We start from the raw sequence: 21,754 nt of genomic DNA, 5'->3' as shown, positions 1-21,754 counted from the left end.
TGGTGAGCCGTGCATACTCGCACTGCCTCTTGTCTTCTTCTCCTGCTTCTCAATGAACACAATCATTGTACAACAATCCGTAACTGCGTGCCTTGAACGTACCTGTGTGAGTGGTACAATTCGATTTGCCCACAAGGCGGATGTCAATCAAACTCATGCCGTGCACCAAACCTGTGGGTAGCCCTGACAGTGAGCATAGAGAAAAACCTGTAACTAAAGACCACCGTGACTAGCGACCAGCCTGGTACTACAGACCACTTCATCCGGCATGGACGGTGTCACATTCATATTATGGTTGTGCGGTGCAAACCTCTAACTAAGGACCACCTGCCACTAAAACCACTTTCTCTGGCCGGCAAAGGGGTGGTCGCTAGTTACAGGTTTTACCGTAATTGAAAGCAACTAGTATGCTTACGTTTGCACTTTGGTGGTGTTGCGTATGTCCACTTTCCATTCTCAGTGCATCTTGCTACCTCTGATCCTGTCAACTTCAAACCCGGCTTGCAATGATACCTGACAGAGCTGTCATACACGAAACCATTTGTCAGAGTTCTTGAGCCATCAGCAGGTGTGCCAGGGTCAGCGCAATCAACAACTACAGGTTGAAGAGAGAGAGAGAGAGAGAGAGAGAGAGAGAGAGAGAGAGAGAGAGAGAGAGAGAGAGAGAGAGAGAGAGAGAGAGAGAGAGAGAGAGAGAGAGAGAGAGAGAGAGAGAGAGAGAGAGAGAGAGAGAGAGAGAGAGAGACAGAGAGAAAGAGAGAGACAGACAGAGACAGAGACAGACAGAGACAGACAGAGACAGACAGAGACAGACAGAGACAGACAGAGACAGACAGAGACAGACAGAGACAGACAGAGACAGACAGAGACAGACAGAGACAGACAGAGACAGACAGAGACAGACAGAGACAGACAGAGACAGACAGAGACAGACAGAGACAGACAGAGACAGACAGAGACAGACAGAGACAGACAGAGACAGACAGAGACAGACAGAGACAGACAGAGACAGACAGAGACAGACAGAGACAGACAGAGACAGACAGAGACAGACAGAGACAGACAGAGACAGACAGAGACAGACAGAGACAGACAGAGACAGACAGAGACAGACAGAGACAGACAGAGACAGACAGAGACAGACAGAGACAGACAGAGACAGACAGAGACAGACAGAGACAGACAGAGACAGACAGAGACAGACAGAGACAGACAGAGACAGACAGAGCGAGAGAGAGAGAGAGAGAGAGGGAGAGAGAAGTGAGAGAGAGAGGAAAAGAGCAAGAAGAAGAGACATACAAAAATCGCCATGTACAAATGCATGAATGAGCACAAAAATATGTTCACAGCAATGCCCGTTCCCAAGTGCAAATATTGAGATATGAGAATTTTCAAAACTGCCATATCTAAGAACAGCGTGATATTCCCATTGTTTGAGTAACACATCCTTAGGAATCGGAACAATGAAGTTCGGGTTCACTTTCGGAAACACGATACTCCCCCCCCCCCCCATTCAAGTCGATATTTCAACCAACAATCGAATAAACCAAGTATTTGGTATGAATGAGCTTAGTGTTGATCATATTGTGTCAGGCTTACACATACATGTTTGTATACCTGCTTGCAGACAAATAGATAGGCAGTAGCTTTCGGCTTGTTTATCAATACAGAAATTCCACCATCACCACATGCGCTCTCTGACCGGCCTCATCACACGAGCAACATGAATAGCAACATGACTCCAAGCTCTACTTCAGTAGAATTTTGAGTCTTGTTGCTGGTGTGATGAGGCCGGTCAGAGAGCGCATGCAGTGGAGGTGAAATTATTCTATGCCTCCCTCATTGTAAAAGCTGGCAGATCAACCATGACTTACTTCTGCAAGTCGGTAGTGGTGTAGACCAGGTTTGATTCTCATAGCAGGTACTGAACGCCGAGCCGATTATCGTGTAGCCGACATCACAGAAGTGCGCCACCTTGCTGCGAATAGCCAGTCCCTCGAGTACACGCCTGCCGTTCTGCGGTACCCCAAGATCTATGCATTTTTTTACTGAAAAAAGAAAAAAATGTAACCGGGAACCAAGAGATAATGGATAAAATAAATGCTAAACTCTGGCATAGAACAATCCTGCTCACCACCAAAATCATCAGTTCGCACCTGGCACCATGTTTATGTGTGGTTAGTGATATCAGACTGGCATAGCTGGCTTAAAGAATGTTAGAAAAATAGCACAGCTGTTGAAGAGATAATAATTTTAATATAGCTATGAATAGGATGAAGGCCGCAGACATATTCTTCCTTTCTATTACAGTACTTAACTCCAGTTTCTTTGGTTGTATCCTTTAGTTCCGTATTTTTTTCCCACTGATGATAGGAACGAGAAAATCGTTATAAAATACACAGTCATACATGTCGAACAAGTAACGTAGTTGCATGATGTCTGTGGGCTTCATCCTATTCATATACTTCCTCCGTGTCATCGAAATTGTCGCAGTTTGACTTTTGATATAAAACGGGGTATTCACTCACCAGCACTCGTACCAGAGGCAAGGAATCGGACATAGGCGATAGTCATCAGTATAGGGTGACGGCAAAGTTCTATTTTCTGTTATTGGAAGCTGGAGTTTTTGAACTAGACGCAGTTTATTCGTTGATGTCGCAGCGATGGTAATTTCGACTCGCTGAGATCAGTCAGGCGTTGCAGCCTGCACATTTCTCGTGCTTATGGCCATTCACTCAAGCCTCGTCACTGTTTTACCTTAGCTGGGGTGAGAATGACTTCGTGGAACAAGTCGCAGCGCTTGGAGAAACATCGAGGGGTCAGCAAACTAATTGCCTGCTACAGCGATAAAATTTGTCGCTCTGGCCGAGACACTCAGTACATGATTGTACCTGCAAGAGCTGTGTAGACTCTACACGTAGTGCTAGTGATGCATGCGCAGGTGCCGTACCATGGTATACCAGTGATGCTGAAAAAGAGGGCGCGCTGGACGTGATAGTAAACTTACCTGCATGAGCTGAGACCACACAGATAAAATAAATGGGCATGCCACGGCTAAAAAAAGTTCATTTCAAGATCGAGGCAATTCCGCCGACGGTAATCAACTGACCTCGCAACGATCGTGTGTTCTTACTAGGCTTCGTTGGTAGTGAAGTATAAATCATCCAGAGCTAGCAGACGACAAGCATAGCAGCTATTGTCCTGTGGAGAAAATCAAAGCGTTTGAGATGAGGCGCGACCAACTTTCAACCTTCCTTGAAATATTTCGGAACGATATTTTTGCGTCCATAGACATCAGCGACGACGAGGACTTCATCTCTGCCTGAAAACTCTCAGTCCAACTGTCCTGGAACGTTACTCTAGTCTTCAGACTATCATATTGTGGAATACGTTTTAAATGGCTTAGCTTATGGAGTTGTCAGTAACAAGTGACAAGTCACTAGTCAAACTGCGACAATTACGATGACGCGGAGGAAGTATGTTGCAGTGCTTCATGAATTTCACTAGAGTTTAACTGCCATACAAAACAGATAACTGGTCAGAAAACCGAGAAAGATTACAAAGATCAGAGACAGCTGAAAACATGAAATCCTGCAGATGGTTCGAGTCCTGATGATGACGTTCAATATTCTTCTTCAGACTTTTACCATTTCCATGTCCCTACAAGTAATATCTTACAAGAACACTAACTTACTTTCACATTTAGGTAGCTTTGGAGACCAAGCACCATCTTCCATGCATGTTCGCGAGCTGGAACCGATCAAATTGTAGTCTTTGCTGCATGCGTATGTGACCACGCTGAGGTAGACTGACGTGTGAGGTCGCTTCAGGCCGTTCTGGGGTGTGCCAGGATCACTCAAGCATGGAACAACTGCAGAAAACATACCGGTAGGTTGGTAAAACCATCAAAGACGTACAGTCCCAATGGTCTAAACGGTTCCACTAGGGAGTAGTTGCGGCACTACAGTCCATTCATTGGAAACTGGCACCCGTACTTTTTAGTGTTTTCCGCGCATAGTTGTAGATATCGTGAAAACAACAGTATATCCTGCATTGTGTGACCCGTGCAATTACTATTTGCCATATTTGAGCCCAGAAAAGTTCAAGAACCGAGAAATAGAAATTCAGCCAGGTTTTACCAAATTAGGACAGGTGTGCCATGGCAAAATGTACGGAGAAGCAGATCCCAAACCCAGATTTTTCAGATTTAAAGTGGGTTTTCGTTCCTCAAATCGGCCCAAATCGGACTTTCAAAAGACAGCGGGGGTGTTCCCGCTGAATGGACGGTAGGGACTAAGAAACTAGCCAGCTTCACGTCTTAAACTAGCCAGGTTCACGCCTTGCCAAACCATGTAGTGGCTAGTAACTTGCATACATGAATTGCACACGCTACCTTCAAAATATCTTATCCGTTAGTTACGAATCCCCTGTAGACACCATTGATATGTAGTCAAACGGGGACAGAAATTATGGCTGTAAAGCAGAGAATACCATTAATACCCTTGGTACTATTAAAAAAGGTATGCTTTCTCACTGAAAATAGTTGGACCATCCGTCAGTGCTTAGTGTTATGCTAAGAGATGAGATGTAAAGAGGTAGGCTAATAATCAGTACCACACACGAAACCCCAACAAGAGGTGCGGCAGTGACAACACATGCAAAACTTTCTGAAACTACCATCCACTGACATGATTTCAAACTTCTAATCCTCACTTTAAAAATGCATTGTTGTTTATTAGACTTCATTGCGACCAGTTCGGCCAGTAACTCTGAGCTCAGCTGAGGAAACCGAACAAGGTCAAAACTGGCTGTCTGAAGATTGTGTAATTCTCACTTTATAAGCCTTTAATTCTCACCTTCTAAACTTACTATACTCTACTTAAAAACTGAAGAGAAAGGACCTCTAAGTTGCCAGTTATGATTAACAGTCCAAAAAGGTAACGTGAAAATAATATACAGTCAGATAGGTCCTTTTCTCTTTACATAATTATTACTATTGGCTCAACATCGGAGTTTAAACGAAACTAGAGCTTATAATAAGGTGTCACAATGTGATACCTCACCTTTACATGTCGGTGCTTGGGAGGACCAATTACCGTGCTGCGTGCATACAGCAGTGGGTTGTCCCACCAGCGAGAATCCCTTGTCACAGCTGTAAGTCACCGTTTCGTTATACTGCAGACCTTCCAGTGTTCGTGTACCATTGGTGAGCATACTTGGATTCTTACATACCACTCCTGTGGATGAGAAGAACATAATCAGAAGTTTTAGGGGAAGAAAATAGCAAGGTGAGAAGAAATCACCATGCAACTTGCCACCTCGTCTGTAGAAATAATGTGAGTGGACTCACCAATTCGGAAAGGACTGCATAGAATCGAAACGACTTTGCCAAAAAGCTTTTGGCAATAATGCCACCGTCCGGTACAAGTGAAACAATTCTGCATACTTCACATGACATAATTATCTTCCTCATACACTTTGCGGGAAAACATCAGGAATGGTGTCCACAGATGACCGAATTCAGTTGGTTCGATTCATACTGCATGCTCACTGCTGGCCAGCAAAACAAAAAATGGGATTTCTGGGGTGATCTTAAAATAAGTATTGGATTTCAGGAGAAATTCAAAACTCTGCGGAAAACGCGTCCAACCTGGCTAAATTCCTATTCATTGCAAAAGGTTTCGACCACTTCACAGAAAATCTGTCTATGTCATGTTCTGATTGATAGTTTTCATGCATATTTCACGGCGGCTACGCTGCTGGGTTTGACGTTGACTGTGGAGTGCAACTTTACTACGCCTTACCTTTGCAGGTTGGTACTTGCGAGGACCAGTTTCCATGCTGTGTGCATACAGCGGTGGTTTGGCCCACCAGCGAGAAGCCCGTGTCGCAGCTGTACGTCGCCGAGTCCTGATATTCGAGACCATCCAGGTCCTGTGAGCCATCGGTGGGTGTACCTGGACTAGGACATACCACACCTGTGATGGAGTATAACACAAAAAAGACAATAAAAAAACAAAGATGAACAAAGAATAATTGAACCTGAACATTTGTGACAAATGAGTCTAGGAATGCCTGTAATCCCAACAACTGAATCAATTTCCAAACAATTCAGCGTGAACACTGATGGTGCAAAGGTACCACAGTCAATATTGGTCTCTTTCTTCATAATTTCGACCACTTCACAGAAAATCTGTCTATGTCATGTTCTGATTGATAGTTTTCATGCATATTTCACGGCGGCTACGCTGCTGGGTTTGACGTTGACTGTGGAGTGCAACTTTACTACGCCTTACCTTTGCAGGTTGGTACTTGCGAGGACCAGTTTCCATGCTGTGTGCATACAGCGGTGGTTTGGCCCACCAGCGAGAAGCCCGTGTCGCAGCTGTACGTCGCCGAGTCCTGATATTCGAGACCATCCAGGTCCTGTGAGCCATCGGTGGGTGTACCTGGACTAGGACATACCACACCTGTGATGGAGTATAACACAAAAAAGACAATAAAAAAACAAAGATGAACAAAGAATAATTGAACCTGAACATTTGTGACAAATGAGTCTAGGAATGCCTGTAATCCCAACAACTGAATCAATTTCCAAACAATTCAGCGTGAACACTGATGGTGCAAAGGTACCACAGTCAATATTGGTCTCTTTCTTCATAATTTCGACCACTTCACAGAAAATCTGTCTATGTCATGTTCTGATTGATAGTTTTCATGCATATTTCACGGCGGCTACGCTGCTGGGTTTGACGTTGACTGTGGAGTGCAACTTTACTACGCCTTACCTTTGCAGGTTGGTACTTGCGAGGACCAGTTTCCATGCTGTGTGCATACAGCGGTGGTTTGGCCCACCAGCGAGAAGCCCGTGTCGCAGCTGTACGTCGCCGAGTCCTGATATTCGAGACCATCCAGGTCCTGTGAGCCATCGGTGGGTGTACCTGGACTAGGACATACCACACCTGTGATGGAGTATAACACAAAAAAGACAATAAAAAAACAAAGATGAACAAAGAATAATTGAACCTGAACATTTGTGACAAATGAGTCTAGGAATGCCTGTAATCCCAACAACTGAATCAATTTCCAAACAATTCAGCGTGAACACTGATGGTGCAAAGGTACCACAGTCAATATTGGTCTCTTTCTTCATAATTGCGTCGCTCAAACGTTGATGAAAACCAGGACCACGAACCACCCAACATCTAGGAAAATCCCAAACAGTCACTTAAATACCGTTACATATGATAAAATCTTCACTCCTCCAACTCCAACAATGACATCTTCGTTGCCCATATAAATATTTACATTACAGTTCACCAAATTGTCGGGCCTGGCCCATCCTCGGGGTAAGAACATGAATAACAAAGATACAGGGCTTATGGAACTACATGTACATGTATAAAGACAACACCGAAGGATGTACCCAGAGTGCTGACAGTGCTCAACACCACAAAGGCAGAGCGTAATACACAACAGAACAACAAGGACAATCAATGCTTGTTTGCTGCTACTTTAAGTTTCATGCTTACGCAATCATCAGGCAACATCTGTTGCCTGATGATTGCGTGAGCATGAAACTTAAAGTAGCAGCAAACAAGCCTTGATTGTCCTTGTTGTTCTGTTGTGTATAAAGACCACATGTAAATACTGAGAAAGCCAACATATCGGTGTGAATAAAGCTGTGATTGTTGAGATTATAGCCCATTGCAGTAAGCAAGAACCCACCTACACACGTTGGCGTAAGGGAGGTCCAGTTCCCATCTTCCATACATACTGCAACACCCTGTCCAACCAGTGCAAATCCTTCATCACAGTTGTATACGACTGTCCCGTTGTACTCAGTACGATCCACTTTTCGCGAACCATTGCGTGGGGTTCCTGGGTCTTCGCATGTAACAACTATTTATGGGAGAAGAGTCATCAAACAGAAAATGAAACTCAGTTATTATCATGACCATCGCAATGCTGATCGGTCACTTCTGGAGAATACGTGTATGTGTATATATTTTCTTTGAACACAATACCTTAGACGCTGGGTGCCTATCACATTTAATGCCATTATTAATTTCCACACCCTCCCTCGTTTTAAGTATTGATTGGTACGTACAGAGTGTAAGATGTACTATTGTGTGCTTAGTCCGACGCATTAAAAATGTGCGCTTCACTTCAAAACTCAAGCATTCGCACAAATGAGCACCAGAACAAAAATTCAACCAACAAACGGTAGACAGATAACTACCGTATCATCTCTTGGGTTGACCTTCTAGTTTCCATTGCTGCGCGAGTCTCCGGGCGCATCTGCAAGTGTGCCACCCTGCAAAACATCGACAGTTTTTTTTGTCTCCTCCACGCTAGCCTGCGCTTCCTTGATTTTTTCAATCAATATGCCCGATTTTGACAATCACCTTCGCATCTGCCCCGTGCTTTGAAACTGCAAGAATGGTAGCTGAAGGTGTTTTCACTCGACGTTCCCACGATAGCTTCAAATGAGGCCAATAGGCAGGCCACCACGCACCAAAAAAATCACTTCTCATCACCGCGTTCAGGGCCGCGTACTGACAGTCTGTGCCATACAGTCCGACCTTGCACGCTCATCCCTGTTGTGCGAATCGATGGGCCACTATTAGTGCACTGTCAGTGTCACGGGAGATGAGACGGAGCTTTCGCATAGGCTTGATGTAACGATGACGCCTCGCGGCTCCGAGAACTTCGCATCATCCACGCACCATATCCGCAGAATAATTCACTCTTTGTTCGTTCGTTTCAGTTCTCCAGGCCGTTTCTCGCGTGAGAGGTTACTCGAGGTGTGGTTGTGTATTTCGATCAGCTTCTCGGCTACCTCTTCTGTGATCTTGATTAGTCCGCCGACACATCACATACGACTGCGAGAGGCATCAGTAAACTGGCCGATGCAACACTTGTGCTGCTGTATGAGTTTCTGAGTGATGCGTTTGCTGAAATTCTGCCCACGATTGCAGCGATTTCAATACGTCAGGAAGGAATCGAGAACGATCGCCCAGGAGTTTCTGGTACTCCGTGACCATTCTCCATCGCATTCGGGTCTTGATATCAGCACCAGGCCTTCTTAGTGTTGCGCGTGAATCAACAGGAGTCCTATGGCGACAAAATTTGAGCGCAAAATGCTCGAGTCGCCTAGGAGTTTGAAGCATTGCCTCCTTTGGAGTTAGAGCCATTCCATCCTCAACATCACAAATCGACAACTGAAGGACAGTGTTAGGTAGCTGGGAAGTTTATTCCGTCCTGAGATTATTTGAATTTGTTTGGTAGACTTCGGAAACGAAGCGCACATTTTATAAGTCGGACCAAGTAGTATACTTTTTGCAGTTGGCGAATAATTGACACACTCAATTGCATCGCAGGTGTAGTAAGTACTTTGGCTAGAAAGTACTTTTTCCGTGTTCCGTTGTGGGTACGTCTTATCAGGTTTTGACTGCATTGCGATGCTAATGGCAAACTGGTGGAGCTCTTGCGAACTGACCTTTACATGTCGGCAAGCTGGACGTCCAGTTTCCTTGTCTTGTGCACGTGGCATCCGGCTCTCCGACCAAAGTGAACCCTTTGTCGCAGGTGTACGTGACCGTTTCGTTGACATCTCCACCTTCCAGTGTACGTGACCCGTTGGCTGGTGCTCCCAGGTCAGCGCATACTGTGGAAGAGAGAAAACATCGAAAAATGTCAGGGATCGAAAATTAGTCAACTGTTGAGGGGCGTTGGACACGGTACGGTCACTACGGTATTGACCGTACCTCTATTTGCCCCAAGTACCCTGTGAATCAATACAATGCACTGATTTGGGCTCTAAATTTCCAAACTTTTCGGCTCGGCCACCCCTCCCCACGAGTAAATTGTACATCATATGGCTGACTGTACCACATTTAATTACCTTCCAACGTCCCTGTACTGTCTGGTGTAAGAGAGGACATGTGTGAGGTGTGGAGCATTCCCGTTAGAAAGATAGTATTTTAAATAGTGGTCAGCAGTCTGTACCGCAGGAGTGAGGACCACAGTGAATTACCAGCTATTAGTACGGTGTGGGAAGTGATGACGCCAGCCTTGCATTGGTCAAGGGGTGGTGCATATAGGAGCTTGTGATCTTGCATCTCCTCCCATTATACCACAAACCCCATCCCCTATCCTACCACATTTTGTCCTAACTTTCATCCATGTTCAAAAACTCCTATGAATTTATGGTGAAGGCAGCGTAATGGCAGTGGAGCGGAGATCCAACCAGCTCATCCAACCATAGGTCTTGGTAGTATGGTTGCTAGCTGGGTGCACCAAGCTAGATAAAATTGAGGGTAAGTGGAAAGAATCTATAGGAAAGAACGCAGTTACTTACAGTCGCAGTTCGGTACGGGTGCCGACCATCCTTGTGAAGTGCAGGTAATGGAGACGTTGCCGCGGAGAGTATACCCAGTGTTACAGCTGAAATTGGCTACAGTGCCAAAGTCCAGGCGTGGCAAAGATGACCGCGTTCCATTCTCCGGCGTGCCAGGATCGGTACAAGACTTGATGGTACCTGAGGCAATCAGGTAAAAAGAGATTTAGAGCCCACACAGAAATTTATAATTTTTAGGTGTCTTGGAAGTACCATGGCAACGCAAACTATGAAAAAGTATGAATACCGCAGACATCAACACGCAACATTGAAACCTCAGACAAGTTGTAGTGTGGCGTAATGTTGTCTGTGGAAATTCACACCTTTCATAGCTCTTACTAAATTATTGTCTCCCGGTATAATATTTGCAAGCTCTTCACAACTCTTTGACAATACATTGCTAATGTGGTGCAAGATATATTTGCAATTGACTTTGTTTCGTTTTGAATCTACTGGCTCCTATTGCCAAAAAATGGAAGCGTTTGTTATAACCAAGGAGTTTCCCCGCTGCTTGTCTGCGCTCCTTGTAATTTGTCTCACAGTCACTGGCACATGTGTGAAAACCCCATTAGAGGTTGTGAGACATGTCCCCTCACCCCAAAGTTAGGAGTTGCATTTGTCGCTGGGTTTACCAGTTGTTAAGGGCTGTCGTCTGTTCCCTCGGAAACACACAAAATAATTTACTTATGCTAAAAAAAATTACGACCAACTGTCCACCAACGTGACCAGGTCATAGACAAACCTTCTCCGTTTTTTTTAAACCATAATTAGATAGGCTCACCATTTAAGTTCAATAATAATATTATCTACCTTTTTTACTAGCTTTGCAGTGTGTCAAACGAAAATGTAATAACACAGTGTACTCATTGTTGTGAAGGCATATCTTCCCTTCAGTAGACTATGTACATGCTTAACATCCAGCTACTGTAAATCAACAAAATTAATATTCGGCGCACACTTATTTTCGGCCATTTTCGGCCTGGTCGTATTTGGCCGAAAATTTGTTGCAGCGGAAATTTTGTTTTGCAAGGTTGAATGTGACAGTGTACACAGTCAGCAGCAATGCAGGCCAACAGTTTGATGCGGCCGAAATGTATTTTAGCCCTGGGAGGCCAACATTTTAATGGGCCGAAAATTTGTAGACCTATAGATAGATAGTCTATACAATTTCTCTAGTTGCATACATTAAAATATTTTTGTTTGCGTTCAATCACCGTGTTCTTTCTGCATTGCCCTGATTCCAAGACGAAACTTTCCGTTCCATGGGTAATGTATAAGTGAAGAACAGTGATGAAGTATCAGGGTCCAACAAACCTCAAGCCGGATAATAATATGTTCACTTACTCTGGCAGAATGTAGACAAGTCTGTTTCATTGCAAACACACAGATATGCCGTTGTTTGTGGATTACACGTTTTCTGTACATAATCCATAGCTTGGCCTGGCATACGGGACACGACCAAACACAGAGACACACACAAGCAAGTACATTTACCATTACGACATGTGATTCCTTCCAGAAAGCTTCTGCGTATGGAGTGAGCGTTGAGTTTCTGGCAGTGGGACTGCATATACTCCAACATGCTTCACCACCCACTGTGCATAGACGTCTTTTCTATTTCGCAATAGGCCAGGGTCAATCCAGAGCTGGACCTGGCATTGACCTGGAACCTAACTTACCCTATATATAACCTTTATTTCAGGATTACCCAAAGGCTAACGCCTATCTGGGGGATCTCCTATTTGTGTATGTACTAGTAACATAGTTAAGGATGCGAGGGAAAGTGAAAACCCTCACACCTACTGTGACCATACTTGCCAACCGTACCGTTTTTCCCGGTATCATACCTGGAAACTACAATCACTACCGGCATACCGGGGATTTTTGACTTTGATCGAAAACTACCGGTATTGGCACCGGACCATGAGTGTTCAAAAAAGGTTGATTTGTGGTGTGAGAAGGGCACATGCCGCCCTGCATTTCACAGAATCACGGCATGTGGGGACAATCTGACAATAAAGAAACTCAGGTTTTGGTCCTCCAATGAGCAATGGGCTAGAAATGAATAAAAAGGAAGAACAAAATGCTAAAAAAGCCGGAAATACACAAAAAATAAGTAAAACTTGCCCAAAAAAGAGAAAATGGGCGAAATTGGCGAAAACGAGAAAAACAAGGAAATGAAAGAAAATTAAGGGAAACCGGGCGTGTGACTAAGGGATTTGCTTTGGCTGGGTTGGCAAGTATGTGTCATCCGGACCTTGACATTGACCTTGACCCTGACCCTGACTCTTATCGTGACCCTGATCCTGATCCCGACCCTGACTTTGACCCTAACTTTGACCCCAATCTGACCCTGATCCTGACCTTGATCATGACCTTGACCTTCACCGGTGCTGCACCATGACCTTGATCATGACCTTGACCTTGACCTTCACCGGTGCTGCACCATGACCTTCCCCATGACCCTGACCTTGACCCTGACCCTGAAACTGACCCCGGTCTCACCCTGATCCTGACCTTCACCATGACCCTGACCCTGACCTTCGCCCTGACCTTGATCTGGCATTCACCATGAACCTACTTACCCTGACTCTTATCAGGACCCTGATCCTGACCCGACCTTGAACCTGACCTGAACCTTGACATTGGCCTTGACCCTGACACAGACTTTGATCCTGTGACTGTGACCCTCACCCTGAATCTGACCATAACCTTGACTTTGACACTGAGTCACTGACCCTGACACTTACCGGTAATCCTGAAATAAAGATTATTATATACCCGACCTGACACCTACCCCGACCTAACACCTACCCCAGCCTGACACATACCCGACCTGACACCTACCCCGACCTGACCCTTACCCCGACCTGACACCTACCCGACCTGACACCTACCCCGGCCTGACACATACCCGACCTGACACATACCCGACCTGACACCTACCCCGGCTTGACACATACCCGACCTGACCCTTACCCCGACCTGACACCTACCCAACCTGACACCTACCCCGGCTTGACACATACCCGACCTGACACTTCCCCCGACCTGACACCTACCCCGACCTGACACCTACCCCAACCTGACACTTACCCCGACCTGACACCTACCCGACCTGACACCTACCCCGGCTTGACACCTACCCCGACCTGACACCTACCCCGACCTGACACTTACCCCGACCTGACACCTACCCCGACCTGACACCTACCCCGACCTGACACCTACCCCAACCTGACACTTACCCCGACCTGACACCTACCCCGACCTGACACCAACCTCGACCTGACACTTACCCCGACCTGACACCTACCCCGACCTGACACCTACCCCAACCTGACACTTCCCCCGATCTGACACCTACCCCGACCTAACCCTGACCTTGACCTGATCCTGTGACTCTGACCCCTCACCCTGAATCTGACCCTAATCCTAACACTAACAGGTGGTTTTGCTTACATTTCGGGGTTAACAGTAAATGCAAAGATCTGCAGATCACAAATCCATTAGGGCCTTAATATGACCCAAATGCGAGCTGATTTTGGCCTGAATTGATCTACAAATATAAATTCAGCCAGGTTTTACAAAATCAGGAGAGATATGCCATGGCAAAATGAATGGAGTCGCAGATCCCAAACCCAGATTTCTGAGACTTTAAATGGGTTTTCGATCCTGAATTCGGCCCAAATCGGACTTTCAAAAGCCAGCGGGACTGTTTCCGATGAATGGACTGGTTCGTAGGGAGACGCACAGGCTAATTCCCAGCCACTCTAAATTAAAATCCAGCAAGTCAACGTACCATAGCAAGGGTTCTTGACGAGGTGGCGCTCGCCTTTACAGGCGTAGAAGTATTTCTCTGGATATTGCGTCGCAGTAGTGAGGCGCGCATAGGCGGTCGAGACGTTCAATGTTGGATAGAGATCGCAGATGTTGGACAAGGTCACTGTGGCTGCTTTGCACCTGCCACTAGCTGGCATGCAGGTGCCTGTGTCGGGTTGTGATGCGCCCGGTGTGCTGGTGGTGCTGAGGGTTACGTACGGCTGCTCTCCTTTCGGGCATTGGCACAGATAACCGCCCTTCCAGGATCTTAGCGTGCTGGTCAAATCGTTGCACACAAGAGTCTTGTTCACATCTGAATGCAGAAACGAAGAGAATGGCAGACACGGAGATGGAAATTTAATGAGCAAGATCAGGAGTATGGGAGAAAATGAGGGAGAGACAGAAAGGCAGACAGGCAGACACTATAACACTGAACTGGTGCCCCCCCCCCCCCCCTCACTCCCCCAACTCATATTTTGAGGTCATGATTTCAATACGGACAGGTCAACACTGTGGCATACACGAATGTGCCAGCAGTACGACTTACGGCTTCTGGATTTGATAGCGCCTTCAAACGGTGTATTTTGAATAGTGCTGCACAGCATGATGGAGACAGGAATCATTTTATCACAACAGATACAGTTGGAATTATTTACTGCATACACATTGTAAGAGATTCTACTGCCTTCAAAATCTGTAGAACATACTTTTTCAACTAAGTATTGTATTGTAGGATATTGGCTATTGGTTTGTTACAATTCCTCCTCACGAATACTCCCACTCATTCCGTATCCTTGATAAAATTGAGCCTCTCAAGCGGGGTGGTTGTTGTTGCGTTGTCGAATTGTGGTTAAACTGTATTGTTCAATGGTCTTACTATCCCCATTATCATACTAAGGGAACATTCCATGGGCCCTGGGAATGTAGCTTGTGTTTGGCGTGATGGCGCTTACCTTCCCCTCTTTGGAATTATCACTAAACTCCATGAACCCTCCAAGTTGGAAGGTCACTGGGTTAGCGCTATCAAGCAGTGCTCAAGCTCACTTCCTTGACAAGGATTATCTCAGTACTTCTTGTCAGCCCAGTGCTAACTTGTACACGTCTGATTGTTCAAAATCTTTTTTTAACCCTTTGCATGCTGGGCCCCTTTTCACCAATCTACTGGCTTTCCAGAGCACTGACTCGCTTGGTGGATTTGCGCTCACAGCTCTGAACGAAATTTATTCTCATTTCACTCCACCTTGATGGATTTTCATCATCCTGGGCTCGTTGGAAAGATCAGAACCAAGCGAATCCATCCTGGCTGTTCTCAGCTCCATATACCACTTCCACCACCTCTCCAAACTACTCCACCGTGCCAATGGAACGGCACAACAACTCAATTTCACATTCTTTTTCGGCTTCTTGAACAAATTCAACCGATTTTCACGATTCCAACTGCTCTGCAAAGCTGAGATCCAAGCGCTTCATTTCATGTCCATCACGCATTCGTTGTGCAAAATTCTCGGAAAGATGACGGCACGACCTTTCCAACGGTATATTGATTGTCGCGGTGCGTTGATGTTTGACGGATTTATGATAGTTTGTACACTGATCTATGCACTGCGATGTATCGAGCGAATTTTTTGAGAGTTAACTCGTATGCAGTGGATCAACACTTCAAAAGCGCGAGTCAACTCGTACTCAGCACGCAACGGGTTTATTAGTGGACTATAACCCACAACTTGTGCCCTACCGTTTTCCTTGTTCCCCATTCAACACACTTTTTCAACATATTTTTTTCTTCAGTTCCTAAAACTTTCTCCTGAGGTAGCTGCAAGATGACTGGAAATTACTTCTCACTTCTGTACTCTGACGGCGAGTCATCAAACACTGACAACTACATGTAGGTCTACTGTGTGCAATGAAACCAGTCGGCGCAAGTTGTGCGGTTCAGTCCACCAACTACTGGCCAATATTGTGAGCGGTCAGGCATGCACAATTTGACAAAAACGTGAAAGGGTCCTGAGACATCCCTTAGACATGAAACATTGGGGAATAACCGTGAACGTCTGACTGCTCAAAATGTGGTCCAGTTTGTGGATTCCATAGCATAATTTTTACCAGCCATTTCCCTCATTTAAATTTATTTCCTCGGCTCAATGCCGGAATAAAAAATAGTCACAAGTTCATTTTTCGCTCAAACTAGTACATTTTGCCATGGACATTCACTCAGTAGTGGACGACATGGCAAGTACAATGTTCCGTTCAACAATTACACCAATATTGTGACAACTAAAGACATGGGCTGCAAAAATCCGTCTCATCACTTTTCGGGTAATGGCCAAAATGGACTTATTCTATTTGTGGTTTGTATCTAAATTCACGTTTGGGTTCGGATTTTGAATTGATTCTAATCGAATTTGGAATGTGAAACTTTGCCTGCTGGTGCTCCTGGACTTTATAATTGTACTTCCTCCACGTCATCGAAATTGTCAACGTTTGACTAGTGACTTGTTACTGACAACTCCATACCCTAGACCATACGAAAATTATTACACAGGTTGATAGTCTGAATGTAGGGTAACGTTCCAGGACAGTTGGACTGATAGATTCTCGTAGAGCTGAAGGCCTCGTTGTCGCTGATGTCAATGGACGAAAAAATGTCGTTCCGAAATTTCTGCAGGAAGGAGGTGAGTTGGTCGCGCCTTCTGTCCAACACTTTGACTTTCTCCACAGGACAAGAGCTGCTATGCTTGTCGTTTGCTAGCTCTGGATGAGTTCTACTTCACCACCAACACAGTATGAGCACTTTGGCAAAAAATACACGATCGTTGCGAGGTCGGTTCAGTACCGTCGAATCCGCGGAATCACCTCGATCTTGAAATGAACTTTTTATTAGCCGCGGCATGCCCATTCATTTTCGTTGTGTGGTCGCAGCTTATGCAGGTAAGTGTACTATCACATCGAGCGCGCCCTCTTTTTCAGCATCATAGGCACGGTACCTGCACGTGCATCACTAGCACGACACGTACACAGCTCTAGCAGGTACTGGACGTCCAGCATCACTAGAATGCATCCATGAAAGAGCGATAAATTCTATCGCTCTTGCATGGATGTAAGTTTGCTGCCCCTCGATGCTTCTGCACGTGCTGCCGCTTATTCATTCTCACCCCAGCTCAGGTGAAACAGTGATGCATTTTTGGAGTGAATGGTGATAAGCACTGGAAATGTGCAGGTGGCAACGCCTGACTGATCTGAGCTAGTCGAAAGTACCATCGCAGCGACATTAGCGAAGAAACTGGGTCTAGTTCAAATTGTTCCTCTTCCATGAACAGAAAATAGAACTTCACCGTCCCCAATACTGATGACTGTCGTGTATGTCCGATTCCGTACCTGTGGTACGACTGCTGGTTAGAAAATATCCCGTTTTATAAAAAAAAAATCAAACTGTGACAATTTCGCTGACGCATAGGAAGTACTGAATCTGATTTTCTCGAATTCGGGTGCACATCTAGTTTTGGCATGTCAGCTCTTGACATGACGTAGAGCATAACCAGACACACTACCGCTTCAGAATGGGCTCTGGCTCGACTCGATCCGCTTGAACATCACCGCCCCTGCTCAGCAATTGAATACTAGGTGAAACGCAAGGATGAAAGCTACGCACTTTCCTGTTTCCTTTCCTATTCGGTTTGTGGCCACTTTGCTGGTGGATCGGATCTACTCACCTGACAACACTTTAGGATCTGAATCTGCGCCTTGATTCTTGAGGGTGACGGCGCTCGTGTGGATGCGGTTTCCTAAGCTTAAACTGTGAACTTCGTTTCCCCGTAAAGCAGAATTATGTCAGTCGGAAGAAACTTACAGCTTTCTTATGGAATCTAGCAATTCATCTTGCACAAAGGCAAATTTGTTGTCGTGGAGTTCACTGCAGGTCATACGTAGGCGACACAAAAGAACATATAACCCGTTTCGGATACAAAAGTGCTAGTAAAATGATAAAAAGGACATTGGTCAGGTTCTTGAACAATATTTCGAAATTTTTCACTTGTACACTTTCACGTTTTCTCTTCACGTGAAAGGATATACCTCTACCAGCCGTAAAGGTGATTCATGAGTTACACCAGGAGAGAGAAGAGGAGACAGAGAGCAGAGGAGACAGAGAGCAGAGGAGCAAGAACAATGAGTCTTAAAAGCACCATGGAGAAAAGCATGATGAGCAGAGCATGCAGCCCGTCGCATTGGTAACCAGCTTACAGCGTGGAAAGTTTCAGATTCGCTCCAGTAAACATCTGCAGGGACAAGGTCGTGAGTTCGTTATTGCTCAAATCCCTAATAGAAACACACAGGCAGAAGTAGAAGACAAAGTCGGCACAATTAGCTCCCGTAACACAATGACTGTGCCGCCCAGATTAATTACGAAACCAGGTCCAACGTGTGGTCGTCATGCATTTGTAGTACTGATGTACACAGCCATGGTAACAGTGCATTGCGTAATGCTCTTGGCCATATGCTGCTGTTGAGCTGGTTTTGCAGACGAAAAATCTGAGAGACACAATGGCTGGTTGTCTATTCTGTCCGTGTGCTTAGTCTGGTTTCTAGCATGCCTACACAAAGGACTCCTTGTACTGCATGTTTTTATGATTTTTGGGTCACTTCTGGAAGAAATAATTATGTGCCTTCACGCAAGGTCGGCCGAGTGAGAGAGTTAAAATGGGTGAGCGGGGAACTGGCGATGTGCATCTGTGATTCACGGTATGTCTGGAAGCAGATTTTAATTTAATTTAAATGTTGGGTTAGCTTTTGGGCTAACCCTAGTTAGCGATAAGACCGATGCGCTGCTCTCTATCTCATGCTAGCTGCGATCGAGCTGGCTTTACACGTGCACTCAACTGCTGCGCATGCGCGCCCAAATCGCCTTGGGTAGCTCTTGCTGCGCTGACTTTGGCTTGCGCTTTCCTTTGCAGTGTCACTGAGCAGCAACCGGAATTTGTTTGTTGAGAATAGAATTAATTATTCAGACTCCTTGTAGATTCCTCGCAGCCGTTTACTGCACGACAAACATGTTGTCTACCTCTGAAGCACGCCGTATGAACGTGTCGGACTTGCGGGCCGAGCTGGAAGGCCGTGGGCTGAATTCGAGCGGAACAAAGCCCCAGCTTCTTGCCCGTTTGCTGCTCAGTATCCAGGACACGTCGAGCTCGGCGGCACGGGAACCTCGATCTCCGTCGGCCACGCCATCCTCGCGGCAGGAGCACGAGCAGGAGCAAGAGCAGGATCTGGAGAGTGCTGCAGCAGCTTCTCCGACTCCCCAGATCCCGGACCGGAGCAGTAATGACGATTTGCGCCAGTTTGTGCGGCAGGAAGTACATTCCGCCGTCACTGTTGCCTTGTCGGAGGCGATCGCTCCAATGCTGGCCACCATCACTGCCCCTGGATCCGCTGGAACTCAACCTTCGGCGGAGTCTTCCAACGCTGGTAATCTCTCCGTTCCCCAGACTATACGAGAGAAAATATTGAAGGGTGACTTTGTAGATTTCACCCAGCTGCTGCCCGATACTATCGCCACCTCGTATTCTGCCCCACGCCAGCTTCAGCTGCAGTTCAGCAGTGGCGGCCAGTCTCTGGAGGTGGTGGAAGGTGGAGCGGCGCAGCCCGTTCGTCGACGCGTCCACGACTTGCCGACATGGCTGGAGGCATGGACTCTCTTCATGAACGTCGTGTGTTCTGCCAACCCGTCCCGCCTGCAGGAGATGCTCTCCTACCAAGCCACCATAGTTGCAGCCAACAGGCAATACTATCCGGAGGCTTGGCTGTCGTACGACACCCAGTTTCGCTCTGCCATTTCTGCTCAGCCAGGCAAGCGCTTTGACGTCATCGACATAAATCTGTGGCAAATGTCCGTGACTAGCCGATCAAGGCCCACATGTGAGTCCTGCCGCCTCATCCATCCTGGAGGCGGCCAGTGTCCCTTTCGTCCGCAACGTAACAACCAGCAAGCCTTCAATGGAGTCCGTACGGTGTCTAATGGCCAACCGATCTGCCGGAACTTCAACGCTGGGCGTTGCAGTCTCAGCACGTGCAAGTACGCCCATGTCTGCAACCGCTGCGGGTCCAAGGACCACAACGGATCTAAGTGCGGTAGGCGCCAGTAACTCTGCTGCTTTGGCTGCAGCTCCCGCGATTGTACATATTTCTCCCTGCACTTCACGTTCTACTGATTTCACAAGCGCATGTCCTACTGTCCACACCCCTCTCTGTTTCTCGCTTCGAATCACTGCTCCGTAACCACCCTGACAGTTCATTGGCTTCGTATGTTATTAACGGCCTCCGCTGCGGCTTTGACATTGGCTTTACCGGCAACCGCATAACTAACCAGCACTCGTCCAACCTCTCATCAGCATTCCAGCACTCTGCATTTGTGTCTGCACAGCTCACCGCTTCCTGCAACGCCGGCTACACGGCTGGCCCATTTGACTCGCCCCCATTCCCATTTATGTACTGCTCTGGCATTGGCGCTGTTCCGAAAAAGAATGGCAAGCTACGCTTGATACACCACCTGTCCAGCCCTGCCGGCTCCAGCGTTAACGACCGGATCCCTGCCGAGCCTTTCTCTTTGCAGTACATCAGCATTGATGAAGCCATTAACATAATTATGTCCTCCCCGTCTCCTGTCTATCTCTCTAAACTCGATGTGAAGAGTGCTTTTCGTCAAATACCTGTCCGCCCACAGGATTGGCATCTCCTCGGCATCCTGTGGCAGGGGAAGTACTACTACGACCGTGTCTTGCCATTTGGGCTCCGCTCTAGCCCGGCGGTATTTGATGCAGTGGCAGCCACCATCGAATGGATAATGCACCACGAATTCTCCATCCCTAATTTGCTGCATTTCCTGGACGACTACTTGTGCGTGAGCGTGGGCCAGGCAGTGGCGAATCGGCAGCTGGCCATTCTTCTCCGTGCATTCTCATACCTCGGAGTCCCGCTCGCGCCTGCAAAGGTGGAAGGCCCGTCTCGTACCCTGACATTCCTGGGCATTATCCTGGATTGTGAGAAGATGGAAGCCCGGCTCCCTGACGACAAATTGGCCGACATCAAGCGCCTGTTGACTGCAGCGAGCATCAACCCCACCATGTCTCAGCGCGAACTCGAATCTCTTCTGGGGAAACTCTCCTTCGCTGCAAGAGTCATCGTACCCGGCCGGACATTTATGCGGCGCCTGTGGTCTATTTGCAGTCGCTACCAGCAGCCTCACTACCGCATCAGTCTGACTACCGAGTGCCAGGAAGATATCCAATGGTGGCTACGGCTCCTGGAACAATGGAACGGAAAATCATTCTTCCTGTTCCCAGATTGGACACCATCTCCAGACTTGGAGCTGTTCACTGATGCCAGTGGCACCCTGGGCTGGGGCGCATTCAACAGCGGCCGCTGGCTTCAAGGGACCTGGTCGCCTGAGCAACTCACTCACAGCATTGAGTGGAAGGAGCTCTACGCGTTGGTCACAGCGTGCTGCACGTGGGCCAAGGAATGGCGCCAGCTTCGTAT

General features: G+C 46.8%; 1 protein-coding gene across 1 annotated transcript in view; it reads right to left on the bottom strand.

Moving 5' to 3' along the window:
- The window catches only part of LOC135826638 (sushi, von Willebrand factor type A, EGF and pentraxin domain-containing protein 1-like), a 55,810-nt gene that overhangs the window by 16,307 nt on the left and 17,749 nt on the right, over nucleotides 1-21,754 (bottom strand). The window contains exons 6-20 of the mRNA XM_065339241.1: nucleotides 18,464-18,538; nucleotides 18,072-18,134; nucleotides 14,772-14,818; nucleotides 14,205-14,537; nucleotides 11,747-11,842; nucleotides 10,364-10,543; nucleotides 9,503-9,670; nucleotides 7,729-7,902; nucleotides 6,789-6,962; nucleotides 6,297-6,470; nucleotides 5,805-5,978; nucleotides 5,064-5,237; nucleotides 3,695-3,871; nucleotides 1,875-2,048; nucleotides 416-595 (exon numbers count right to left, since the gene is read on the bottom strand). Of these exons, the coding sequence (XP_065195313.1) occupies nucleotides 416-595; nucleotides 1,875-2,048; nucleotides 3,695-3,871; nucleotides 5,064-5,237; nucleotides 5,805-5,978; nucleotides 6,297-6,470; nucleotides 6,789-6,962; nucleotides 7,729-7,902; nucleotides 9,503-9,670; nucleotides 10,364-10,543; nucleotides 11,747-11,842; nucleotides 14,205-14,537; nucleotides 14,772-14,818; nucleotides 18,072-18,134; nucleotides 18,464-18,538 (2,363 nt within the window). The remainder of the gene's footprint in view (nucleotides 1-415; nucleotides 596-1,874; nucleotides 2,049-3,694; nucleotides 3,872-5,063; nucleotides 5,238-5,804; nucleotides 5,979-6,296; nucleotides 6,471-6,788; nucleotides 6,963-7,728; nucleotides 7,903-9,502; nucleotides 9,671-10,363; nucleotides 10,544-11,746; nucleotides 11,843-14,204; nucleotides 14,538-14,771; nucleotides 14,819-18,071; nucleotides 18,135-18,463; nucleotides 18,539-21,754) is intronic.

The sequence above is a fragment of the Sycon ciliatum genome, chromosome 10 (assembly GCF_964019385.1).
Source record: "Sycon ciliatum chromosome 10, ocSycCili1.1, whole genome shotgun sequence".
Lineage (NCBI taxonomy): Eukaryota > Metazoa > Porifera > Calcarea > Leucosolenida > Sycettidae > Sycon > Sycon ciliatum.
Note: the sequence above shows the minus strand (reverse complement) of the source record. Positions and strands in the feature narration are given on the sequence as shown.